We start from the raw sequence: 20,535 nt of genomic DNA, 5'->3' as shown, positions 1-20,535 counted from the left end.
ATACTAATTGTGATCAAGTTCCAATTGCTGATCGGCCAGACATTGCTTGCCGAGTCTTCCATACTAAGATGAAGTGTCTTCTTAATGATATTAAGAATGGTGTTTTTTTGGTACTCTTAATGTAGGTATATCGAATTCTATATTGAATTTATGCTTACTTATAAAATTTTTTATATCTTTAGACATTTTTTACTTTTTAAGTATGTATACAATTGAGTTTCAAATAAGAGGTTTGCCACATGCACATATTCTACTTTAGTTTGATGGAAGGAATAGATTGCAGAATATTAAAATTATTGATGAGTTAATTTGTGCGAAACTTCCTAATCCTATGAAGTTTCCACATTTGTATAGTATGATTAGTAAATACATGATTCATGGCCCTTGTGGTAGGGTAAGACCAATTTCTTCATGTATGAAAGATGGAAGATACTCCAAGTTTTATCCGAAGTAGTCTGTTAATCATACGAGTTTTGATGAAGATGGTTATCCTATTTACAAGCATCGAGATATTGGTGTTACAGTTAAAAGTCATGGTGTTGATCTTGATAATAGATTTTTTGTTCCATATAATCCATTATTGTTGATGAAGTACCAGGCTCATATCAATTTGAAATTTTGCAACAACGCAAGTCAAATGTTATAAAGTATCTTTTTAAGTGCATTAACAATGGACCAGATCATGTAACTGCAACTATTAGTCATTCAATTGAGACAACTCATTCTTTTGAAATGGTTGATGAGATCAAACAGTATTATGATTGTTAGTATCTTTCACCTTGTGAATTTATGTAGAGAATTTTTGCATATGAACTTCATCATAGATGGCCACCTGTGCAAAGACTCACATTTCATTTACCTAATCAGTAGCATGTTGTGTTTGATGATCATGATACTATTGGCTCTATTTTATTAAGAAATAGAGATTTGATGACAATGTTTACTGCTTGGATGATGGCTAATCAAACATATGTTGAAAGGAGAACACTAACATATGTTGAGTTCCCAAGTAAATTTGTTTATGATTTACAATCTCGATAGTGAAAACCAAGAAGAAGGAGATTTTCTACAAGAAGATTGAGTTTTGTTCATCCTTCAGCTAGTGAGCTGTTCTATATGCGTATGCTTCTTAATGTGTAAGGAGGATGCACCAATTTTCAAAGTATAAGGATTGTCAATTCTATTTTATATGATACATTCCAAGAGGCATATTCTGCTATGGGTTTTTTAATAGATGATAATGAGTTTGTCTTGGACATTAATAAAGCGGTTGAGTTATCTTATGGCGCCCAATTGAGAAAACTTTTTGTTTATTGTTAATATTTGGTTCTGTCTCTAGCCCGTTTTAGTTTGGAATCAAACTTGAAAATATTTATCTGATGATATCATTTATTACAGACGAAATGAGCTTTATTTTCCAAGTATTCACTTAATCTTTAGTTTATCTTTTTTATTTATAGAATTAAGAAAAACTCTTAATAATAACTAAATAGAAAATGATATGCACAAAGTTTATAATATATACATAGCATGATATGGAAAATTTTCAGACAATACAAATTTTTGATATCTCGATGAATTTACTAGCTGAAAAAATTATATATTGCAGAATTAACAATGGCTGTTGAAGAGTTACAAACATTTTGCCTAATAGAGATAGAGAAATTATTACAGACCAATAAAAAATTATTAAGAGATTTTGCTGGTATGCCTCTTCCTAATATTGATTTGGTCTCACAATTTAGTAATTCTATGGTGTTGCGTGAATTAGAATATGACATTTCTATTATGCTTCAAGAACACGATTCAAATTTTCCAAAGTTGAATGAAAAACAGAAGTCAATCTATAATGGGACTATACATTGTGTTACTAACAAGGAACATGGTTTATTTTTCATTTATGGGTTTGGTGGGACTGAAAAAACTTTTTTATATAGACTCTTATCTGCCAAACTGCGTTCTCAAAGAAGAATTGTTATTAAAGTTGCTTCAAGTGGAATTGCTTCATTATTGTTACCTGGTGGTAAGACAACTAATTCTATGTTTGGTACCCCACTTGAATTGAATGAAGATACTATTTGTAGAATTCCGAAAGATAGTCCTAAGGCTGATTTAATTCGGCGTGCTAAGCTGATTATTTGGGATGAAGTTTCAATGACAAACAAATTAGAATTTGAAACTTTAGACAGAAGTTTTTGAGACATAATGACTCCGATTTCAGTGTCTTACAAAGATCTACCTTTTGGAGGAAAAATCATTGTTCTTGGAGGTGATTTCTGATAGGTTTTGCCTGTTATTCATAAAGCTTCTCGTGTTGAGATTGTTATGGCATCAATCAATTCTTCAATTCTTTGGAAGCACTTTGAAATGTTGATGTTGACAAAAAATATGCGGTTAGAAAATGCTACAAATCAATCAAATCTGGAAGAATTGAAAAGGTTTTTCGATTGGATTCTTCAGATTGGAGAAGGGCGTATTGGAACAATAATTAACAAAAAGCTTTTTGTCAAATTCCAAATGAGTTTCTAATTCTTCGTTCTGATAATCCAGTTGATGATATTATAAATGCAATTTATCCTGACATAGTTAGAAACTTTGATGATACTGATTTTTTCCAAGACAGAGCCATATTAACTCCAACAGTAGAGATTGGTGAAGTAATCAACGATCACATTGTTCAGTTGCTACCTGGGATGGAAAAAGAGTATCTAAGTGCTGATTCTATATGTGGTAGTGATGCTTATTGTGACGTTGATATTGACTGTATAAATACTGAGTTTTTGAATCAAACAAAATGTTCAGGGTTACCGAATCACACTTATTGAAAGTGAAGAAAGGCGTGCCTATTATTTTGTTGAGAAATATTGATCTTATGCAATGGTACTCGCCTTATTATTAGAGATCTAGGGGACAAATGTGATTGGAGCTGAAATTGTCTTAGGGAGTCACATTGGAGATAAAGTTTTCATTCCTCGGATGAATTTAATTCCAAGTGATGTTGGGATGCCTTTCAAATTTCAACGGAGACAATTTCCTATAAATTTGTGTTTTGCAATGACTATCAATAAGAGCCAAGGTCAAACTCTATCCAACGTTGGACTGTTCTTGCGTCGACCGGTATTTTCTTATGGTAAACTCTATGTCACTATTTCTCGAGTGAAGAGCAAAGATGGTTTAAGAATTTTGGTATCTGGCGAGAAAAATGATGATTCTACTTTAACTCAGAATGTCAAATTTAAAGAAGTATTTTGATAAGATTTTATAATTTTTTTTGTTTTATTTTTCTATTAATGTTATTTTATGTGGTGGTTATTTTTTGTAATGATACTGCTTTATTGTATTAAATATAAAGATAAATTTAAATGTTAACCTATTTTATAAGATTTAGTTTCTTCAAGTACGTTTTAACAAATTATTCTTCTATTTACTAAATTGTATTTTTTTTTATAAAATTCTAATTTTACCAAAGTTTTTCTTAACAATCATTTTTATATTTTACTATTAATTTCCTAATATCATTGCACTTTTTTTAACATTAAATAAAAAAATTCTTACCAATATTAATATATATAATAATTAATATTAATAATTAATAAATAATTAAAAAAACAAATTCCTTCAAATCAATAACCCACTAACCCTCAAACCTTAAACCCACTCTCACCTCTACATCAGAGAAAAGAGAGCAGCCATCCACCCCACCTTCTCCATTGCCGAACTACTTTCCGTGGACCGGAAGCTGTTGTTGCTGCCGTATTTCATAGAACCCTCATGTCACTGCCGGACTAACCTCACCCTAGATTTTCACTTCTCTACATCATCCAGTTCCACAGTTGCCAACATCGCTCACGATGGTAGTTGCCTCATCTTTGCTTGTGGTCAATGGCTCATGTCGCCGTTGCTACGTTATAATCCCGCAGTTGTCTTGTTTGCAGCAAGAATCTGAAGGTTTTCAATTTCATTCCTTATCATTCTTTGGACCCTTGCCTTTAAATTTATGTTTCTCCCTTCTTCTCTATCCCAACAAAAATTTCATTTATGTAATATGTAATGTACATAATCGCACCACATCTTCCTTTTGCAGCAATTTTTGTTCATTGATGGTTGCCCGGTTCTATGGAATTGAAAAAACTAGTACATTTACGGCTTCAACGTGTCACTTTAGATTTTGGAGTAATTGAAATTTAGACTAAATTTCAGGGGAAGGATGTGATTGTGGAGTTGTGGTCAATTTCTCTCTTTGATTAGTATTTGCATTTCCATCTTTTGAACATAGATAGCTACAAAGGTGACGTGAACTCCTCTAAATCTGATACTACAGTTAACTAAGTTATAAATTTTAATTGTCTTATTTTCATAGCTGATTATTGGGTTATTTTGATTGTTTTATTTTTATTTATTTTATAACTTATGCGCATTAATTTATTCTATCACTAGGATTTTATATATAACAAAATTGTTTTAAATTAGAAAAAGATGAGTACAAAATAAAAAAAATGTATGTGAGTTATTCAATATTTTTCCCAAATTGATGAAATCTCTTTTGTCAGTTTGAATCGTTGGGGTCAATGTATCTCTTACTTGAGTAAGAAAAAAATCCATCATATTTCAAATTTATTATTTCAAAGTTTTTGTGTGTTGTCAATTTATTTAAATAATTAATGAAATGCCATCTATTGGTAAATTCTTCATCTATTATAGTAAGAGATTTTTTAAAATATCAAAAGTGATAGTAATTACTAAAGAGGTACATTTCAGTCTAGGTAGGTATGAAGAATAATCTTTTAATGTAAATAATCACCTGTCAATTCAGAGGTCATCAATTACTATTCATTTCAAACTAGGTGTATCAATAAAAAGAGTTAGTCAAAGTGGAGATTGCAATCATAACAGTTTTTAGATATGTGTTGTTTACGTTCCTTTCGTGTGTAAATTTTCTCTCTATATTGGTGTTGTATTTTTTCAATGAAGTTTAGTAACTATCATAGCTTCGCTAATTCTAATCATAGCATAAGTGACAAAAAGGTGGTATGTGTGAAACGTGCAAGACAAGTTCTTCCTTGGTTTATGTCATTTTCTCAACATGACGTCTCATATCTTATAATGCCTTACACTTTCTTCTCAATGCATGATATATAAGTTCTTACAGATGGTAGAATTGTTACTTGTCATCCCTTAATATGCTTCTATGATTATTTTTTCTTTCTCTATAAAAGTTTAGTTACTCTCATTAAATTTTTTTTGGCATCTCTTTCATTTTTTGTTTCCTCTATTGTCTTTGTACAACACATTAGAATATGAGTTCCATGGTTGATATAGTGATAAAGTTACACCATGAAAAGAGTCTTGAAAGTTGAGAGTTAAGGTCATCAATTTATGGTATGATTTTGATCCTGAGACAGAGGGTATTCAAAAGTTGCTATATATGGTGTTAATGGATGATAAGGTGATTTTATTCATAAGACATTTATTTTTCTATTAATGTTTGCAATCTTTTAATCCTGCTTTGTTAAATGTAAATAAGAATGGCATACCCGATAGATTTGATTGTAAGGCAATTTTTTGTTGTTGTTAGGTAGCTTAGCAAAATTCAAGCAACTATTAAAGATCATTTAATACCATATTTTGCTGCCGATCTCTCTGAAGGTAATATTTATATCATTTCAAATTTCACAGTGATACCAGATACTGGAGTAAAAAGACTGACAAAGCATTGATTTTGACTCATATTCCAGTTCAAAACTTCTGTTTCTTCTACTATGTTGTTTAATATAAGTAATTCAGGACTAAATTTCTCTTCAATACATGAAATCTTGTATAAGAAAACAAATGATGATTTTCTGATAGGTAAATAATTCTTCTCTAGTGTACTACCTTATATATATATATAATTAGTTAATACAAAATCATTGATTGTTATAGAATTATTTAGAGTAACTAAAACACTTTTTATTGTGGTGTATAGATTTTATTGAAATCATTACTGGAGTTTGTAAAGAGGTTAAGATTGAATCATATGGAACAATGATCAAAGTCCTCATACTTGAAGTTTTTTCTGATCGGTATTTCTTAACAAATTTGAAAATTAACATCTGATATTAAGTTGTTTAGTTTGTTACTTTACTTAGATTTCAAATTATACTTTACCTTCTTATTTTAAAAGGAGTTATCAGTATTTGTAGTGGTCTTCTATTTATTACTATAACTGCATTTAATTTTTTTAGAAATAAAATTCAGTGCAATGTATTAGAAAAGGATCCCGCTAGGGAAACAATGAGATATGTATACAATAGCTACAATGGGCTCTTTATTAGGCCCAAATTAAAATTAAACCAGAAAATTAATCCTAATCCTATTATGGTTGTTTACTTTAACACACTACCATATTTTTACTATTTACAATTTTTCCCCAAATCTCCAAATCCCTTTTGTTTCGCTGATTGTTTCCCCAAATCCCCAATCCCTTTTGTTTCGCTGGTTGTTTTCCCAAATACCCGTTCGCCGTTTCTCCTCCCAATATTCAAACCCTCCTAAATCCTTGCAGAGACCCGTGAGAGCGTTAGAACACTGAGCCCCGCAACCTGCAAGCAAGGAAGGTCACAGGCGAGCCCAAGCGACCTGTTCCTTTCCCAACCAGCACGGCGCCGTCGCTGAACAACCGGCATTCGCTGCAACCCAGCTGCCGGGCGTGAAGCCGTCGATCAGAACAGCGGCGTGAGAGATCTCACCGCCGAACTAAACATCTTCCGAGTATTCCACCACCGGGCCCCATAGTCTCTGAGCAAAGAAGCAACCGACCTTCAAGAAATACCCGCCTGCTACTGAACGTGTCACCGGAAAGCGATCGAACATCTTGACCGGAAGAATCCTAACCATCCAAGGTAAGTGGGTGAGGTTGTTCAGTTTCTGATTAGTAATTGTGGTTGCATGTTTGATTAGGGATAGATTTTGTTGATGAAATACGTGATTAGCCATGGTGGAATAGCAGTAGGAGCCATTTTTGTAGTTAGTCTATGTTGTTGAAGTTCTTCATGATTTTATTTTAGCGCAGGAAAGGTTGGAAAAGTTTAGGATCGTGTTTATATATGAGTTAATTTTGAATATTTTTTGTCTTTTTCCGTGTGGACCATGTGCATGTAACGTGACGTATAGTGGCTGACCATCGTTGAATATTGGTTAATATTTGTTGGATGGTTACTTTAATAGGAATTTGGATGGTTAGTTTTGCAAATATTGAGGGATAAGAAACCCTTTTAATAGAAACCCTTTTATGCCTACCTGCTTCAACATCATCCCACCTTACCTGTAGGATAAGAACTTCTTGTTACCTTCTATTTTGATATAGAAAAAAGAAAAGTAATGACCACAACATAGACCTGACTAATAACTATGAATAGAAAATAAGGAATCTATTTTGATGTCAATGTGCTAACAAAGCAAACAAATTTATATTTATATAGGTACTCCAGCTGAAATTTCCTAATTAAACATGCAAACAGTCTAATCAGATGGATGATAACCAAAAACGAGTGATAAAGATGTCACTAGCAATAAGTAGACTACTCTACTGTTATTGGTTTTATTTCTCTCATGTGAAGCCAACAGATTAGGCTGTCATCATCATTGTGGATTTTGAAATTAAAATGATAGCTGACTTTTATGTTTTCTACCTTGGACTGCCATGGCTTATGGTTTAGCTACCTAGAATTTCAAAAGCATCTTTTGATCATGATTAAAGTTATTTTTATATATGAATGAGTGGAGATTACTGTAATGGTTTATTCCAATTTTATCAACTTTGACAACAATACCAATGAATGCTAATTTAAAATTTCAAAATGTGAAATTGTACTGGAGAGTGGCTTTGATAAAAGTAGTATTAGTATTGGGAAAATGCAATAAGAATAAAGCACGTATAATAAAAAATTAAAGGCTAGAAATTGTGAGTCGATCTAATTGCATTTTGCATGAAAAACATTTGTGATGAATAATAGAAATTGTTTCTACTTATTAGATGGTAGTGGTCTTCATATATTAGATAGTTTTGTTTTAATTGATTTAATCGGGAGTGTTTCCCTAATTTTTAATTTTGTGTTCGCTTGCAGATTAGTGAGTGCTATTGTCTTTCACATTGATTGATTATTATTGTTACAAAGAGCAGTTTTGTAATTGTTATGTTTTAGCTTCTACTCCAGGTTTCCCAGAATTGGTTGCCAATTTGTTAGTTGTAACCCACTTTGAGTATTGTGCCCTCTTTGTTCTTTATCTCGCTGAACTTTATCATTTTCTCTCTAGTTTCTAAATCAACCAAAAAATTGTGTGGCATATACTAGTCTTGTATCTAGAGAATCCAGCAATAGAGAATCATTCATTAGTGTTTTGTAGTTTTTGCTTTTCTTTTATTAAGGTTTTGTGAATTGTGAGTGCTATGTGACGAGGATAATTGTGGTTAAATGGGGTCTGATCAAGCACTATATACCAGAACTACCACTTTATGAGAGTCATTATTTGATCATGTGATTGACTCTTGAGAATTGTGTGGTGTATATGTGTAGTGTATACTTGCTCCTTCATATTACCTAATCTTATTCCTATGATCATTTTGTATGCTGTTGATCTTATTTATTTATTTATTTGTTTATTTATTTTTTTTCATATTCATTGGTCCTGGTTATTGGATAAAATTAATGTGGCTGACCTTGTTACTTACTTTGGATGAACACTCCGTGTGTGATCTTACATGGCCATTTTGGTATAATTTTTTCCACAGTGTGAATTCAGCACGACATAGCACTGCTAGATGCTGGCATATTAAATTACATTGCTTGCATTGTAAACAGAATTGTTTTCTTTTCTGCAATACGAAAAATTATATATGTATTTCTTATATAGTATTAACCATTTTTTTTATTATTAACTGCCCATGGAATTGATTTTGAAACCATCTTGGATTGTTGCTCGAATTGAGGGTAGAATGAGAGTCGAGTGTTAGAAGTGAGGGGATTTTGTTTTAATACTTTTCCTGTAAGTAATTAGTGATCGCAATAATGCAGCAAGTTGAAAACAGCAACTACAGCTGACCAAGCAAAAGACAAACCTATCTCTAAACCGGCCGAAGACAAAACCAGATGGGTAAAAAGGTATCCCGTTGATTACTAGATTAAATGAACATATATAGGTTTTTATTACCACCTTCTGCTGATCCATATTTGTTTTGCTCAACAGAAACTAGTGGAGACGCGTTGCTCACCTTACTACATTAACAACTTATTTACCCACTTGGAACGACATAATGAGCAAGGTAAGTTAGCTGAGATTGAGGCCATTGGATTTGATTTCCTGCGCCGGGTTCCACAATGGCATGTGAAGCAGAGCATCATGCTCCAATTAGCAAGGGCCTATGACGTGGAGACAGATACTCTCAGGGTAGACGCCGGTGACATTCACATTACTGCAGAACTTATCGGCAATGTATTCGGCATACCTTCTAGAGGTTAGTGTAAATTATGTAAAGTGTAAAGCTTTTGCTGTGTGGTAAAGCTTATTCCAATGTTGACATGCAGTGATACTGGTAAAATATTTTGTTTCGCACAGGAGAGCCAATTCCCGAGCTGTAGAAAACAGATGAAGCACATTTGGCAATTAAGAGACAATTTCAGAAGAAAACCACAACCCAACTGCGGGACTTTGTATTTGCTTGTCCAATGGAGACTGAGCAACAGAGGATGACATTTAGAAGGTACTTCATCATGGTTGTTTTGAAGATGTTTCTGAATCCCACAAGCCAACAGACTATTTCTCCGTGGCACCTCCCTCCAATATTGGATGTCTCGAACCCTAGGAGGTTTCATTGGCCATATCACATATTACATTGGCTGCGAGAAGCAATAAGAAAATTCCAAGACGAGAACCGGGAAACATGTGGGGGGTGCATGTTTGTGTTGTTGGTAATGGCAATAAATTATTTAGATTTAAAACATATCTACGGCTTTAGGTTTATTTCCTAACATGTAAGATATTTCTTTATAGGTTTTGTACTTCCACCGATTAAAGCATGGTCCATTGCATGCATGTAGAGTACCCGAGCCTTGGATTGTTGAATGGACCACGAATGAACTTGATATGAAGGCCGACTATGTTATCTCACAGGTTCAAATTCTATTAATGTATTTTTTGATAATCCAGTTGATCAATAATGCAAATGGCTGTTCACCTTGATTTTTTTTTCATGTCTATATTGCACAATGTTGAACACACAGGGCTGCATAATCAACAATGCAAGGAACCGGAGAAAAAAGAACAAGCATAGTTCGAGTGAATCAGTTAACGAGAGAGGACGGTGTAAAAGGACACGGACTGACACTGACCAATCACCATCAACCCAAGGGAAGACTTCACCTCATCCAAGCTACAAGAAGGCGAAAAAGGTGATTTGCTTTTTTTTTGATAGCTCGTGAGCTCATTTAATTGGTTCTTTACCTGTGTGGTAGGATGCTTGATCCTTATCATAGAATCTGCTATTACAAAATCCTTATGTGGCTGCATAGTCTGTTTTGATACATGGTGGTTATAAATGAACGCTTGGCAGAGCTGAATTCAATGCCCGTGAATGATGATTACATGCTCTTATGTTGAAAGCTTGTTTGAATACAGTTGCTGTGTCTTATTTTTAATAAGCGTTAAATTGAGTTGATTTTGTTAATTTAGAATACCTTAATTAGGTTATAATCTGAACTTGATAGATAACTTATGATTTCTTTATTTGGATGGTTTCTTATGTATGAAACATTTGCTTTATGGGGCTGCCTATTTGGTTGACTGTAATTGAGGATGTTCACTGTAATAGGGTTATTGATGTTCACTATATTATTACTTGAGATGGTTAATTTTGATGAACGAATATATGTTTGTTCAGTTTCCTTAGCGCGTTAAAGTTAAAATTATTTTTTCCATCTGTTTGTTGTCTCATGTTGAACACACAGGGTGGTCTAGTCAACAATCAAATGAAAGAGAAAAAATATAAGAAACAGTATTCGACTAAAGCAGTTAACGAGAAAGCAGGGTGTAAGATGCCTTGCAAGGACACTGACCAATCTCCGTCTATCCAATGCAAGACTACATCTCACCCAAGATATAAGGAATCAGATAAGGTGATATGCTTTCTTTATGATAGGTCATGTTATAAATTGAATTGGATGTTCACTTCATGATTTCTAATTAATTTTGGTTTAATATCTTCATGCATCCTTCTTAATATTTTCATGCATCCTACGTAATCTTCATTGGCTGGTGTGCAACATGCTGTGATCTGCATGTAGTTGTTTATCAGGATAACCTGCGTTATTATCGTGTTTGTTTATTTCTGCATTCAAATGACAATATCTATGATGAAGAGTTTCAGTATTTTATATGCAAGTGACGATATACAATTGATTACCCCACAGGAATCCAAGAGAGGCACGAGGAAAAAGGTTCCTGTCCGCAAAAGCCTTTCTAGACGCGGCAGCAGAGAAGCAATTGAAAAAGAAAATTTAGCAGGAAGCAATGCTGCACCATTGGTAGTGCCAGATTCTGATGATGATGATGACGTGCCGCTTGCTAGAAGGATACGGTTATTCCAACGGCAGCCTCCGCCACATGATGTGAAACAAGCAGATCCCGTCTTCAAGGGCAATCATAATAGTCCGCAGGAAGCAAAAACTGACCAAAACAATGGATCTCCACGCACACCTACAACAGCACTTGTCCAGCTCAGTGACTATGATTTTGACCGGTCAGTGGTTTCTAAATTACATTGCTGTATGCTTCTCTTCTTTATAATTCATACCCATGCCATGTGATTACCTGTCTAGCTAGGCATAACTTGTAATTTTAGCTAACTACATGTCGCATTCGTTTGTAGGGAGTTCGACATCTCGATCGTTCAGTGTCCTGAATTTGAGCAAGTACTCAATAGTGTTGAACAGGGGCCCGAAACAAATGCCATCATCATGCAGCCCTTGCAAACGCTCCTGCCAAACAAATCAAACTACCATACACCGAGTCCAGGGAGACCGAGCTTTTCACTCGGTTTAACACAGTTTGAGAAGACTCCTACCCCTTCCCCATTACATTCAATTCATCCAACCCTGAAAAATATAAAATTGGGGGAGACTAAGGAGGAACAAATCAGAACATGGATTGTTAGCTCGTCCTTGGACAAAGATCAAAATTTAGCTAAGTATGAAGGGCGGGAGTACATGTATTACAAAGGAAGGACTTCTGGACCTTGAAACCCCGCAGTTGGGTCGACAGCTGCGTAAGTACATTAACTTAATCATGAGTTTTTATTCACCATCTGTATATTAGGGTGCAGCTTTTACTAGCTAAATAAATTGTGTAGGTAATTCAATGGATGTGCTACTCTTTTAACGACACTGACTCATCTAGATCAAGCGAGACTTCTATTGCGTGTGTCCTGGAATATTGGTAACTACATTTTTCTGGTTACAGTTTCGAATATATTTCATCGGGATTCTTACTATGTGTGTGAATTTGCAGGAATTCGTCACACGAGATGATAACCTTGCTTCATTTAATGACGGTGTGACACCAATTTATGCTGGTCTTAGTCCAAGCTTTGGTGAGGATAATAGGTTCTTTGACAAGACAGTGGCAGCAAAGAGAAATTAGGTGAGTTGCTGTTTTGCTTTGAACTGTTTGTATCCTCATTGAACCCGGTATTGGTTTATGCGGCTAGTTTATTAATTTCCCACGATTTATTTCCAATCCCTAACCCGGGTTTGCTAATTCATCTAAAACTTACATGTTTAAATTTGGAACGGGGGGTCACTGTGTCCAATTTTTCGATGTATTGGGTTGATTGACTTTAGCATACTATGCTGTTGGAATGAGGTTGTCAAATAATTCGAGCATGTTTGGTTATTGAATGCTGTTTGGATATGAATAAGTTTTTCTGGGGATTTCCTTTTCTCATTTGTACTGTTTGGTGTAGTGGTTATTTCCTTATTGTTGGAGGGGCCATTGGTGGGTATATGCATTTGAGGTGAATGCGAAGCGCATAGTTATACTCGACAGTTTACATTCTGCACCAGAAGATGACACACGGGATAAACTCGATGCATATGTGGTAAGAAACTGTACTTCTTTTATTCAAAATATAGCTATGTTATTTAATTCAATATGATGTTGTTCCACTATGTTCATTCCTTGGTTTTCAGGGGAGGCTGTGTGAGGATATGACAAGCATTGCTATACCTGGATTCGTTCGGACTCCGTACGGCCCAGCTCGTTCCTACGCTAGGGTTCCAAAGCAACCGAACAAGTGAGATGAAAATATAACCCAAATCTGAGGCTTCTTAAAATTTCTTTCAATAATTGAAAAAGTAATATTGTTTTCCTGTAACTTTGACTGTGGCATGTGTGTTATTAAGTTCATTGAAAGTTGGAAAGAAGATTGTGAACTTTACGAATGGGACGAGGTTTGTTAAATAAACACTTTCATAATTCTAATTATTCGTGCTGTACAAAAAAAACACGGTAACGATTCTTAACACTTCGTTGCCTGATAAACCTATGCACAGGATTCACTCAGTTCATACCGGATGGAGTTGATGCTAGACATAATTTGTGGCCCACACAATGCATTGGTTTATCAGCTTGTTTCATTATTGAGTGAAACGGTTAAACCCGTTCGTCGCAATGCACCACGGAACAAGAAGAAGAACGTTAGTTCACCATACACTGCACCTAGCACACGGTCATTGATTGAACGTGCGGAGGGATTACCGAAGGGGGCAATGCGCAAAGGCAGGAAGAAGTTGCTTACTTAGGATTAGTTGCAATGAAATGCACTACTTCTTCCTTACTTAGGATTAGTTGCAATGAAATGCACTACCACATTATACTGAGTTTACCTGCTACTGAGATGCTTAGGGATTTGTTTTTGTCAAATTAGAAAGACTTGATTCGAGGACATCTTTTGTTTTTCTACATTACAATGATTTATTGGTTATGTTACCTACAAATTATCTATCTTTTTCTATATTAGAATCCAGGATTTATCAAGACTGTTTGGTACAGTTGGCATAATTGTGGATGTTGAAATAGGTGACAACTAATCATCCACCAATATAGCTAAACTGAACATCCGATACCTTACTATATTGAACATCCAGTTTAACTAGATAAAATTCAAAACATAACAACCAAGTGCAACATAGATAAGTACTAACAGGTAACCATCCATGCTTAGATGAAAAATGAACATCTGATTACCTATGGAAATAAACATCCACTTTTAATCTATTTTATGAGAAAATTATATTATATTTAACATGTATATCATATATGAAATCAAGCACTGGACACTTAAGACACAAATTATTTTAGTTAGTTTGATAACTATTATTTATTTGTTATTTTAGTAAAATATTTTTGCTCCGTATTATTTACTGCTGTCAAGTAAAGTATATAGTTCATCTAAAGAAATTTTGTTTTTCCTAAATATTAGTCATTTAAATAATATTTTATTTGTTAACTATTATTTTAGACACAAATTATTATTTAAATATTAGACACAAATTATTTTAGTTAGTTTGATAACTATTATTTATTTGTTATAGATAACTATTATTTATTTGTTATTTTAGTAAAATATTTTTGCTCCGTATTATTTACTGCTGTCAAGTAAAGTATATAGTTCATCTAAAGAAATTTTGTTTTTTCCTAAATATTAGTCATTTAAATAATATTTTATTTTATTCTAATTGAATTTTGTTAGGTTTTCAACAGTTTTTTTTTTCAACGTATGTAGTTACTGTTCATAGAATGGATATAAAATATAATTATTTATTTGTTAAAAGATTTAATGTATTGGTCAACTGTTAGCCAAAAATTAGTAGTATAGTCCTCTGGAATATTTGTTAATTTTAAGTGTTTATAAGAAAAAACTTTGATTAAAAATAAATTTTTAAGTTAATAATAATGCAGTATTGTTAGCCAAAAATTAGTAGTATAGTCTTCTGGAAGCATGTAGAATTAAGGTACAACTTTATTAAACTATCTGGTATATTACGGAATAACCACCAAATATACGCATTATGCATTAAGTCTACACGAAATAAAAATAGTAAAATGGTTTGTTCTAACTAATGTAAAAAGGGTTCTTGCAAATAATAACATATGGACCTCTGCAACAGCTGCTTTAGAACCTTGAAACTAACATGAATCCTATAAATACAGAGTTGAAAAAATATACAATCTCACAACCTCGTCCAACTAATCCTACTTTTTGTTAAAGGAGCTTAACAAAGACAGGAAACCACCTGCTTGTTCGGGACCATTCAGGCCAGAAACAGCACACTGGTTTGTATCTTGAAGTGTGTGCAGACGAACCACCTGCCAAAAAAAAAAAGAAAAAGTCCAAATAGTTATGTTCTATGATAGTACTATACCAAATAAACAATGAAAGTTGAGATTAAGCCAAAGATATACCGGGGGTAAATTCTTTTGTTTTCTCCGTCTTGAATTCTTGATGGACTTCTCAAGGGCAGAGTCGAGCCTCTTACTCTTTGGCCTGCCCTTTGTGGTGACCTTCGATGGGCCTTGGATGTCATCAACACTGACATCGTTCGAACTCTGTGATCCAATGTTGGTCTGAGTTTCTGCCACGCTCTCGGACCTCTTTTTGGCACGGTGCGCAGCCAATTTGGCCCTTGTTTCTTCCAAAGCAACATGCAGCAATGCTGTTTCTTCATCGTCACCTACAAACTCTTGGGCAACATTGTAGAAGTGTGCACACAGTCCCCTGAATGCAACATGACTCTCATCCGACCGACTGACATCATGGCTACTTTTGACATATGTATGCTTGCGCTTTATCTTCTTGCTCCATCGAGGAAGAACATAACAAGAAGGTACTTTGTACACTTTATACGAATGGAACACTTCAAGGCAGTGACAGCACAACACACCTGAACTCCCAAAGAGATTACACTCACAACGAAGCTCCTGTGTGGAACGGTCAAAGTGAACATCGTACGGAACACATAGAATAGTATCGTTGACTAGTTTCTCCTTTTCCACCTTCACGCAGACCAATGGACCCTGTTTATCAATTGCAGAAACTCTACAGTTAACCTTCTTCACAAACTCAATCTGAACATCCCTAAAAATGCTCGTGGTATACTCTAGTTGAAACTGTTTCTCCATAGGCGAGGTCGTTGCACAAGGGATGACCCCCCTCGAGTCTGCAGTATCATCCGCCAGTTCCCTCTGCTCCTTGACTCCAAGCACATTGTCATATTCATGAACAAATTGAACTAAGCTAGTTTTATTGGATAAACCGTAGAATGCGTGCATGCTCTCACTCCTTTGCGTACTCCGCATTGATGCCCAAAATTCACCCTTGAAATATATTGGGACCCACATGCGTCGGTCATCATACAAATCTACAAGAAATAAATAATCCCAAATTCAGTATAGAAAGCTTACACGAAACATATTACTGCACATGTTAAATGACCATCCACAATCACTGATATATTAAACATGTAAATGTTTGCTATAATGAACATCCAACTAATTGTCATCCAGAATTACTGATAAACTAAACATTCAAATGCCGACCAATTGCAATTAAAGCGTGAAAGGTAATCGTAAAGTAACAAACCTGACAGTCATGTGTTGTTATGTAAGTTGTACTCATCTATAAAATCAGTCCAGTCATCTTCAAATGACTCCTCCGTCCGAGAGTTCCACACAATGTCGTTTAGGTCACCGGACAAAGCTCCGTACCGGCGGTAACCCCCAAGCTTGGAAGGTAGCTTATTCATAATATGCCAGATACACCACCGGTGGCGTGTGTCAGGTAAAGTATTTTTGATCGCACGGTAAAGGGATCGACATTGATCAGTTATGATACTCTTTGGAGCAGTTCCCATGCACTTCACCCATTGGCTAAAAACCCACTCATAACTTCCGATTTCTTCATTCCCCAACAAAGAACAACCGAGGAGGGTCGACTTACCATGGTGGTTGACCCCAACGAACGACACAAACGGTAATCCATGCCTACCAAAAAACAAACCAGATGTAAGAAATGCAAATCACGATCGAATAACGTTTTATAAAGAGTAGGAAAAAACACCAACTTAACTACTACGTACCTATTTGTACTGTACGTGCTATCAACTGACACGACGTCTCCATAGTATTCATACGACGCCCTACACCTTGCATCAACCCATACTGCACTCTTAAATTTACACTCCTCGTCCAACTTCACCGCGTAAAAGAAGTTCGGATTGATGTCCTTCATTCTCATGAAGTAGCTCATCATCTCCCTGACATCGGCATTCACGTTGCTATTGCGGAGCCTTGCTGTTATATAGTTTCTTAAATCCTTCTCTGAGAATCCCAAGTTAGAGGGGCTACCAGCCTCATTTGACAAAGCAAGGAATGTCTTATTTGGACGAATCCCAGCCTCATCATTATCCTCGATCACGCACTTTGCATGCATGGTCAGCTGCCTATACTCATGGTAGTGCACTGCCTTTCTCGGTGAATAGGGGTGTGACTGCGTCAAGTCAACCTTGTACAAAACCCAGTCTTGCACGGCTTTATCAAACTTTACATATATCCTTGCCTTGCACCCAGCAGCTGAAATCGTATTCTTCCACATTGGTGCTTTAACACGAGACTCACGGATCCCGTCGCGATTACAGTGTATAGCTTGATTAATGGGAGCCTGGTGCGCGAAATTGTGAACTATACTTTTTCACAACTCTCATAATCCCCGGTCATGAACCCCAAAAACTTGGTAGCTCAATACCATGGCATTACACAACTTCGCACAACTAACCAGCAAGTGCACTGGGTCGTCCAAGTAATAAACCTTACGCGAGTAAGGGTCGATCCCACGGAGATTGTTAGTATTGAAGCAAGCTATGGTCATCTTGTAAATCTTAGTCAGGCAAACTCAAATGGATATGGTGATGAACGAAAATAACAATAAAGATAGAGATAGAGGTACTTATGTAATTCATTGGTAGGAACTTCAGATAAGCGCATGAAGATGCCTTCCCTTCCGTCTCTCTGCTTTCCTACAGTCTTCATCCAATCCTTCTTACTCCTTTCCATGGCAAGCTCGTGTAGGGTCTCACTGTTGTCAGCAGCTACCTCCCATCCTCGCAGTGAAAGCTAATGCACACACTCTGTCACAGTGCTGCCAATCACCGGTGTGGTTCCCTCCCCTACTGGAATAGAATCCAGTGATTCTTTTGCGTCTGTCACTAACGCCCAGTAAGTTACAGGTTTGAAGCACGTCACAGTCATTCAGTCATTGAATCCTACTCAGAATACCACAGACAAGGTTAGACCTTCCGGATTCTCTTGAATGCTGCCATCAATTCTTGCCTATACCACGAAGATTCTGACTTCACGGAATGGCTGGCTCGTTTGTCAGGCGATCAACCATGCATCGTGCAATCAGGAATCCAAGAGATATTCACTAGAGCCTCGAATGCTAGTAGAACAAGAGTGGTTGTCAGTCACTTTGTTCATGAGTGAGAATGGTGATGGGCGTCAATCATCACCTTCATCAAGTTGAAGAACAAGTGATATCTTGGATAAAGAACAAGCGGAATTGAATGGAAGAACAATAGTAATTGCATTAATACTCGAGGTACAGCAGAGCTCCACACCTTAATCTATGGTGTGTAGAAACTCCACCGTTGAAAATACATAAGCATAAGGTCTAGGCATGGCCGAATGGCCAGCCCCCCAATGATCTAAGATCTAAAGTGATCAAAAGATATAAAGATCCAAAGACTCTAATACAATAGTCACAGGTCCTACTTATAGAAAACTAGTAACCTAAGGTGTACAGAAATGAGTAAATGACATAAAAATCCACTTCCGGGTGCAGGGAGGTCAGAATCCAACAGCATCTGCAGTCCTTTTTGGTCTCAGAATCAGATTTTTGCTCAGGTCCCTCAATTTCAGCCAGAAAATACCTGAAATCACAGAAAAACACACAAACTCATAGTAAAGTCCAGAAAAGTGAATTTTAACTAAAAACTAATAAAAATATACCAAAAACTAACTATATCATATCAAAAACATACTAAAAACAATGCCAAAAAGTATACAAATTATCCGCTCATCACAACACCAAACTTAAATTGTTGCTTGTCCCCAAGCAACTGAAAATCAAATAAGATAAAAAGAAGAGAATATGCAATGAATTCCAAAAACATCTATGAAGATCAGTATTAATTAGATGAGCGGGGCTTTTAACTTTTTGCCTCTGAACAGTTTTGGCATCTCACTCTCTCTTTTGAAATTCAGAATGATTGGCTTCTTTAGGAACTCAGAATCCAGATAGTGTTAATGATTCTCTTAGTAAAGTATGATGATTCTTGAACATATCTACTTATTGAGTCTTGGCTGTGGCCCAAAGCACTCTGTCTTCCAGTATTACCACCGGATACATACATGCCACAGACACATAATTGGGTGAACCTTTTCAGATTGTGACTCAGCTTTGCTAAAGTCCCCAATTAGAGGTGTCCAGGGTTCTTAAGCACACTCTTATTTGCCTTGGATCACAACTCTTATTTCTCTATTTCTTTTCGTTTTCTTTCTCTTTTTTTTTCTCTTTTTTTTTTCGATTTTTCTCCCTTTTTTTTTGAATAGCTTTTTCTTGCTTCAAGAATCATTTTTATGATTTTTCAGATCCTCAGTAACATGTCTCCTTTTTCATCATTCTTTCAAGAGCCAATATTCATGAACCACAAATTCAAGATACACATGCACTGTTTAAGCATACATTCAGAGAACAAAATTATTGCCACCACATCAAAATAATTAAACTGTTATAAAATTCAAAATTCATGCACTTCTTTTTCTTTTTCAATTAAGCACATTTTTATTCAAGAAAGGTGATGGATTCATAGGACATTCATAACTTTAAGGCATAGACACTAAGACACTAATGATCACAAGACACAAACATGGATAAACATAAGCATAAAATTCGAAAAACAGAAGAATAAATAACAAGGAAATCAAGGAACGGGTCCACCTTAGTGATGGCGGCTCTTCCTTGCTCTTGAAGATCCTATGGAGTGCTTGAGCTCCTCAATGTCTCTTCCTTGTCTTTGTTGCTCCTCCCTCATGATTCTTTGATCTTCTCTAATCTCATGAAGGATGATGGAGTGTTCTTGATGCTCCACCCTTAGTTGTCCCATGTTGGAACTTAACTCTCCTAGGGAGGTGTTTAGTTGCTCCCAATAGTTTTGTGGAGGAAAATTCATCCCTTGAGGAATCTCAGGGATCTCATGATGAGTGGGATCTCTTGTGTACTCCATCCTTTTCTTGGTGATGGGCTTGTCCTCATCAATGGGGATGTCTCCCTCTATGTCAACTCCAACTGAATAACAGAGGTGACAAATGAGATGAGGAAAGGCTAACCTTGCCAAGGTGGAGGTCTTGTCCGCCACCTTATAGAGTTCTTGAGCTATGACCTCATGA

The 20,535-nt window shown here is 35.6% G+C and overlaps 3 protein-coding genes across 9 annotated transcripts; 2 read left to right on the top strand and 1 right to left on the bottom strand.

The window, feature by feature from the left end:
- Positions 1–1,617: 1,617 nt before the first annotated feature.
- On the top strand, positions 1,618–2,825 carry LOC140175702 (uncharacterized). Its single transcript, XM_072204239.1, has 3 exons — positions 1,618–2,191; positions 2,306–2,473; positions 2,551–2,825. The coding sequence occupies exons 1-3, from the start codon at positions 1,618–1,620 to the stop codon at positions 2,823–2,825; spliced, it is 1,017 nt and encodes a 338-aa protein (XP_072060340.1).
- An 807-nt stretch (positions 2,826–3,632) lies between these two features.
- Positions 3,633–14,067, top strand: LOC112715948 (uncharacterized). Of its 7 annotated transcripts, XM_072205109.1 has the most exons (18): positions 3,633–3,948; positions 4,085–4,288; positions 5,576–5,646; positions 6,545–6,881; positions 9,054–9,140; positions 9,226–9,493; positions 9,595–9,947; positions 10,030–10,149; positions 10,260–10,427; positions 10,983–11,150; positions 11,445–11,773; positions 11,903–12,298; positions 12,383–12,468; positions 12,541–12,672; positions 12,995–13,129; positions 13,221–13,324; positions 13,434–13,481; positions 13,584–14,067. In XM_072205109.1, the coding sequence occupies exons 7-12, from the start codon at positions 9,705–9,707 to the stop codon at positions 12,270–12,272; spliced, it is 1,398 nt and encodes a 465-aa protein (XP_072061210.1). In that variant the 5' UTR covers positions 3,633–3,948; positions 4,085–4,288; positions 5,576–5,646; positions 6,545–6,881; positions 9,054–9,140; positions 9,226–9,493; positions 9,595–9,704; the 3' UTR covers positions 12,273–12,298; positions 12,383–12,468; positions 12,541–12,672; positions 12,995–13,129; positions 13,221–13,324; positions 13,434–13,481; positions 13,584–14,067. The 7 variants fall into 7 exon arrangements, with proteins under 7 accessions (XP_072061210.1, XP_072061209.1, XP_072061212.1 ...); XM_072205108.1 differs by having other exon boundaries at positions 3,634–3,948; positions 4,085–5,446; positions 13,221–13,481; XM_025767792.2 differs by lacking the exon at positions 4,085–4,288 and having other exon boundaries at positions 3,637–3,948.
- Positions 14,068–16,679: 2,612 nt separating this feature from the next.
- On the bottom strand, positions 16,680–17,683 carry LOC112717732 (protein FAR1-RELATED SEQUENCE 5-like). Its single transcript, XM_025769685.1, has 2 exons — positions 17,169–17,683; positions 16,680–17,073 (listed from the first exon to the last, which is right to left on the bottom strand). The coding sequence occupies exons 1-2, from the start codon at positions 17,681–17,683 to the stop codon at positions 16,680–16,682; spliced, it is 909 nt and encodes a 302-aa protein (XP_025625470.1).
- Positions 17,684–20,535: the final 2,852 nt, after the last annotated feature.

Source organism: Arachis hypogaea, chromosome 10, assembly GCF_003086295.3.
Source record: "Arachis hypogaea cultivar Tifrunner chromosome 10, arahy.Tifrunner.gnm2.J5K5, whole genome shotgun sequence".
Classification (NCBI taxonomy): Eukaryota; Viridiplantae; Streptophyta; class Magnoliopsida; order Fabales; family Fabaceae; genus Arachis; species Arachis hypogaea.
Note: the sequence above shows the minus strand (reverse complement) of the source record. Positions and strands in the feature narration are given on the sequence as shown.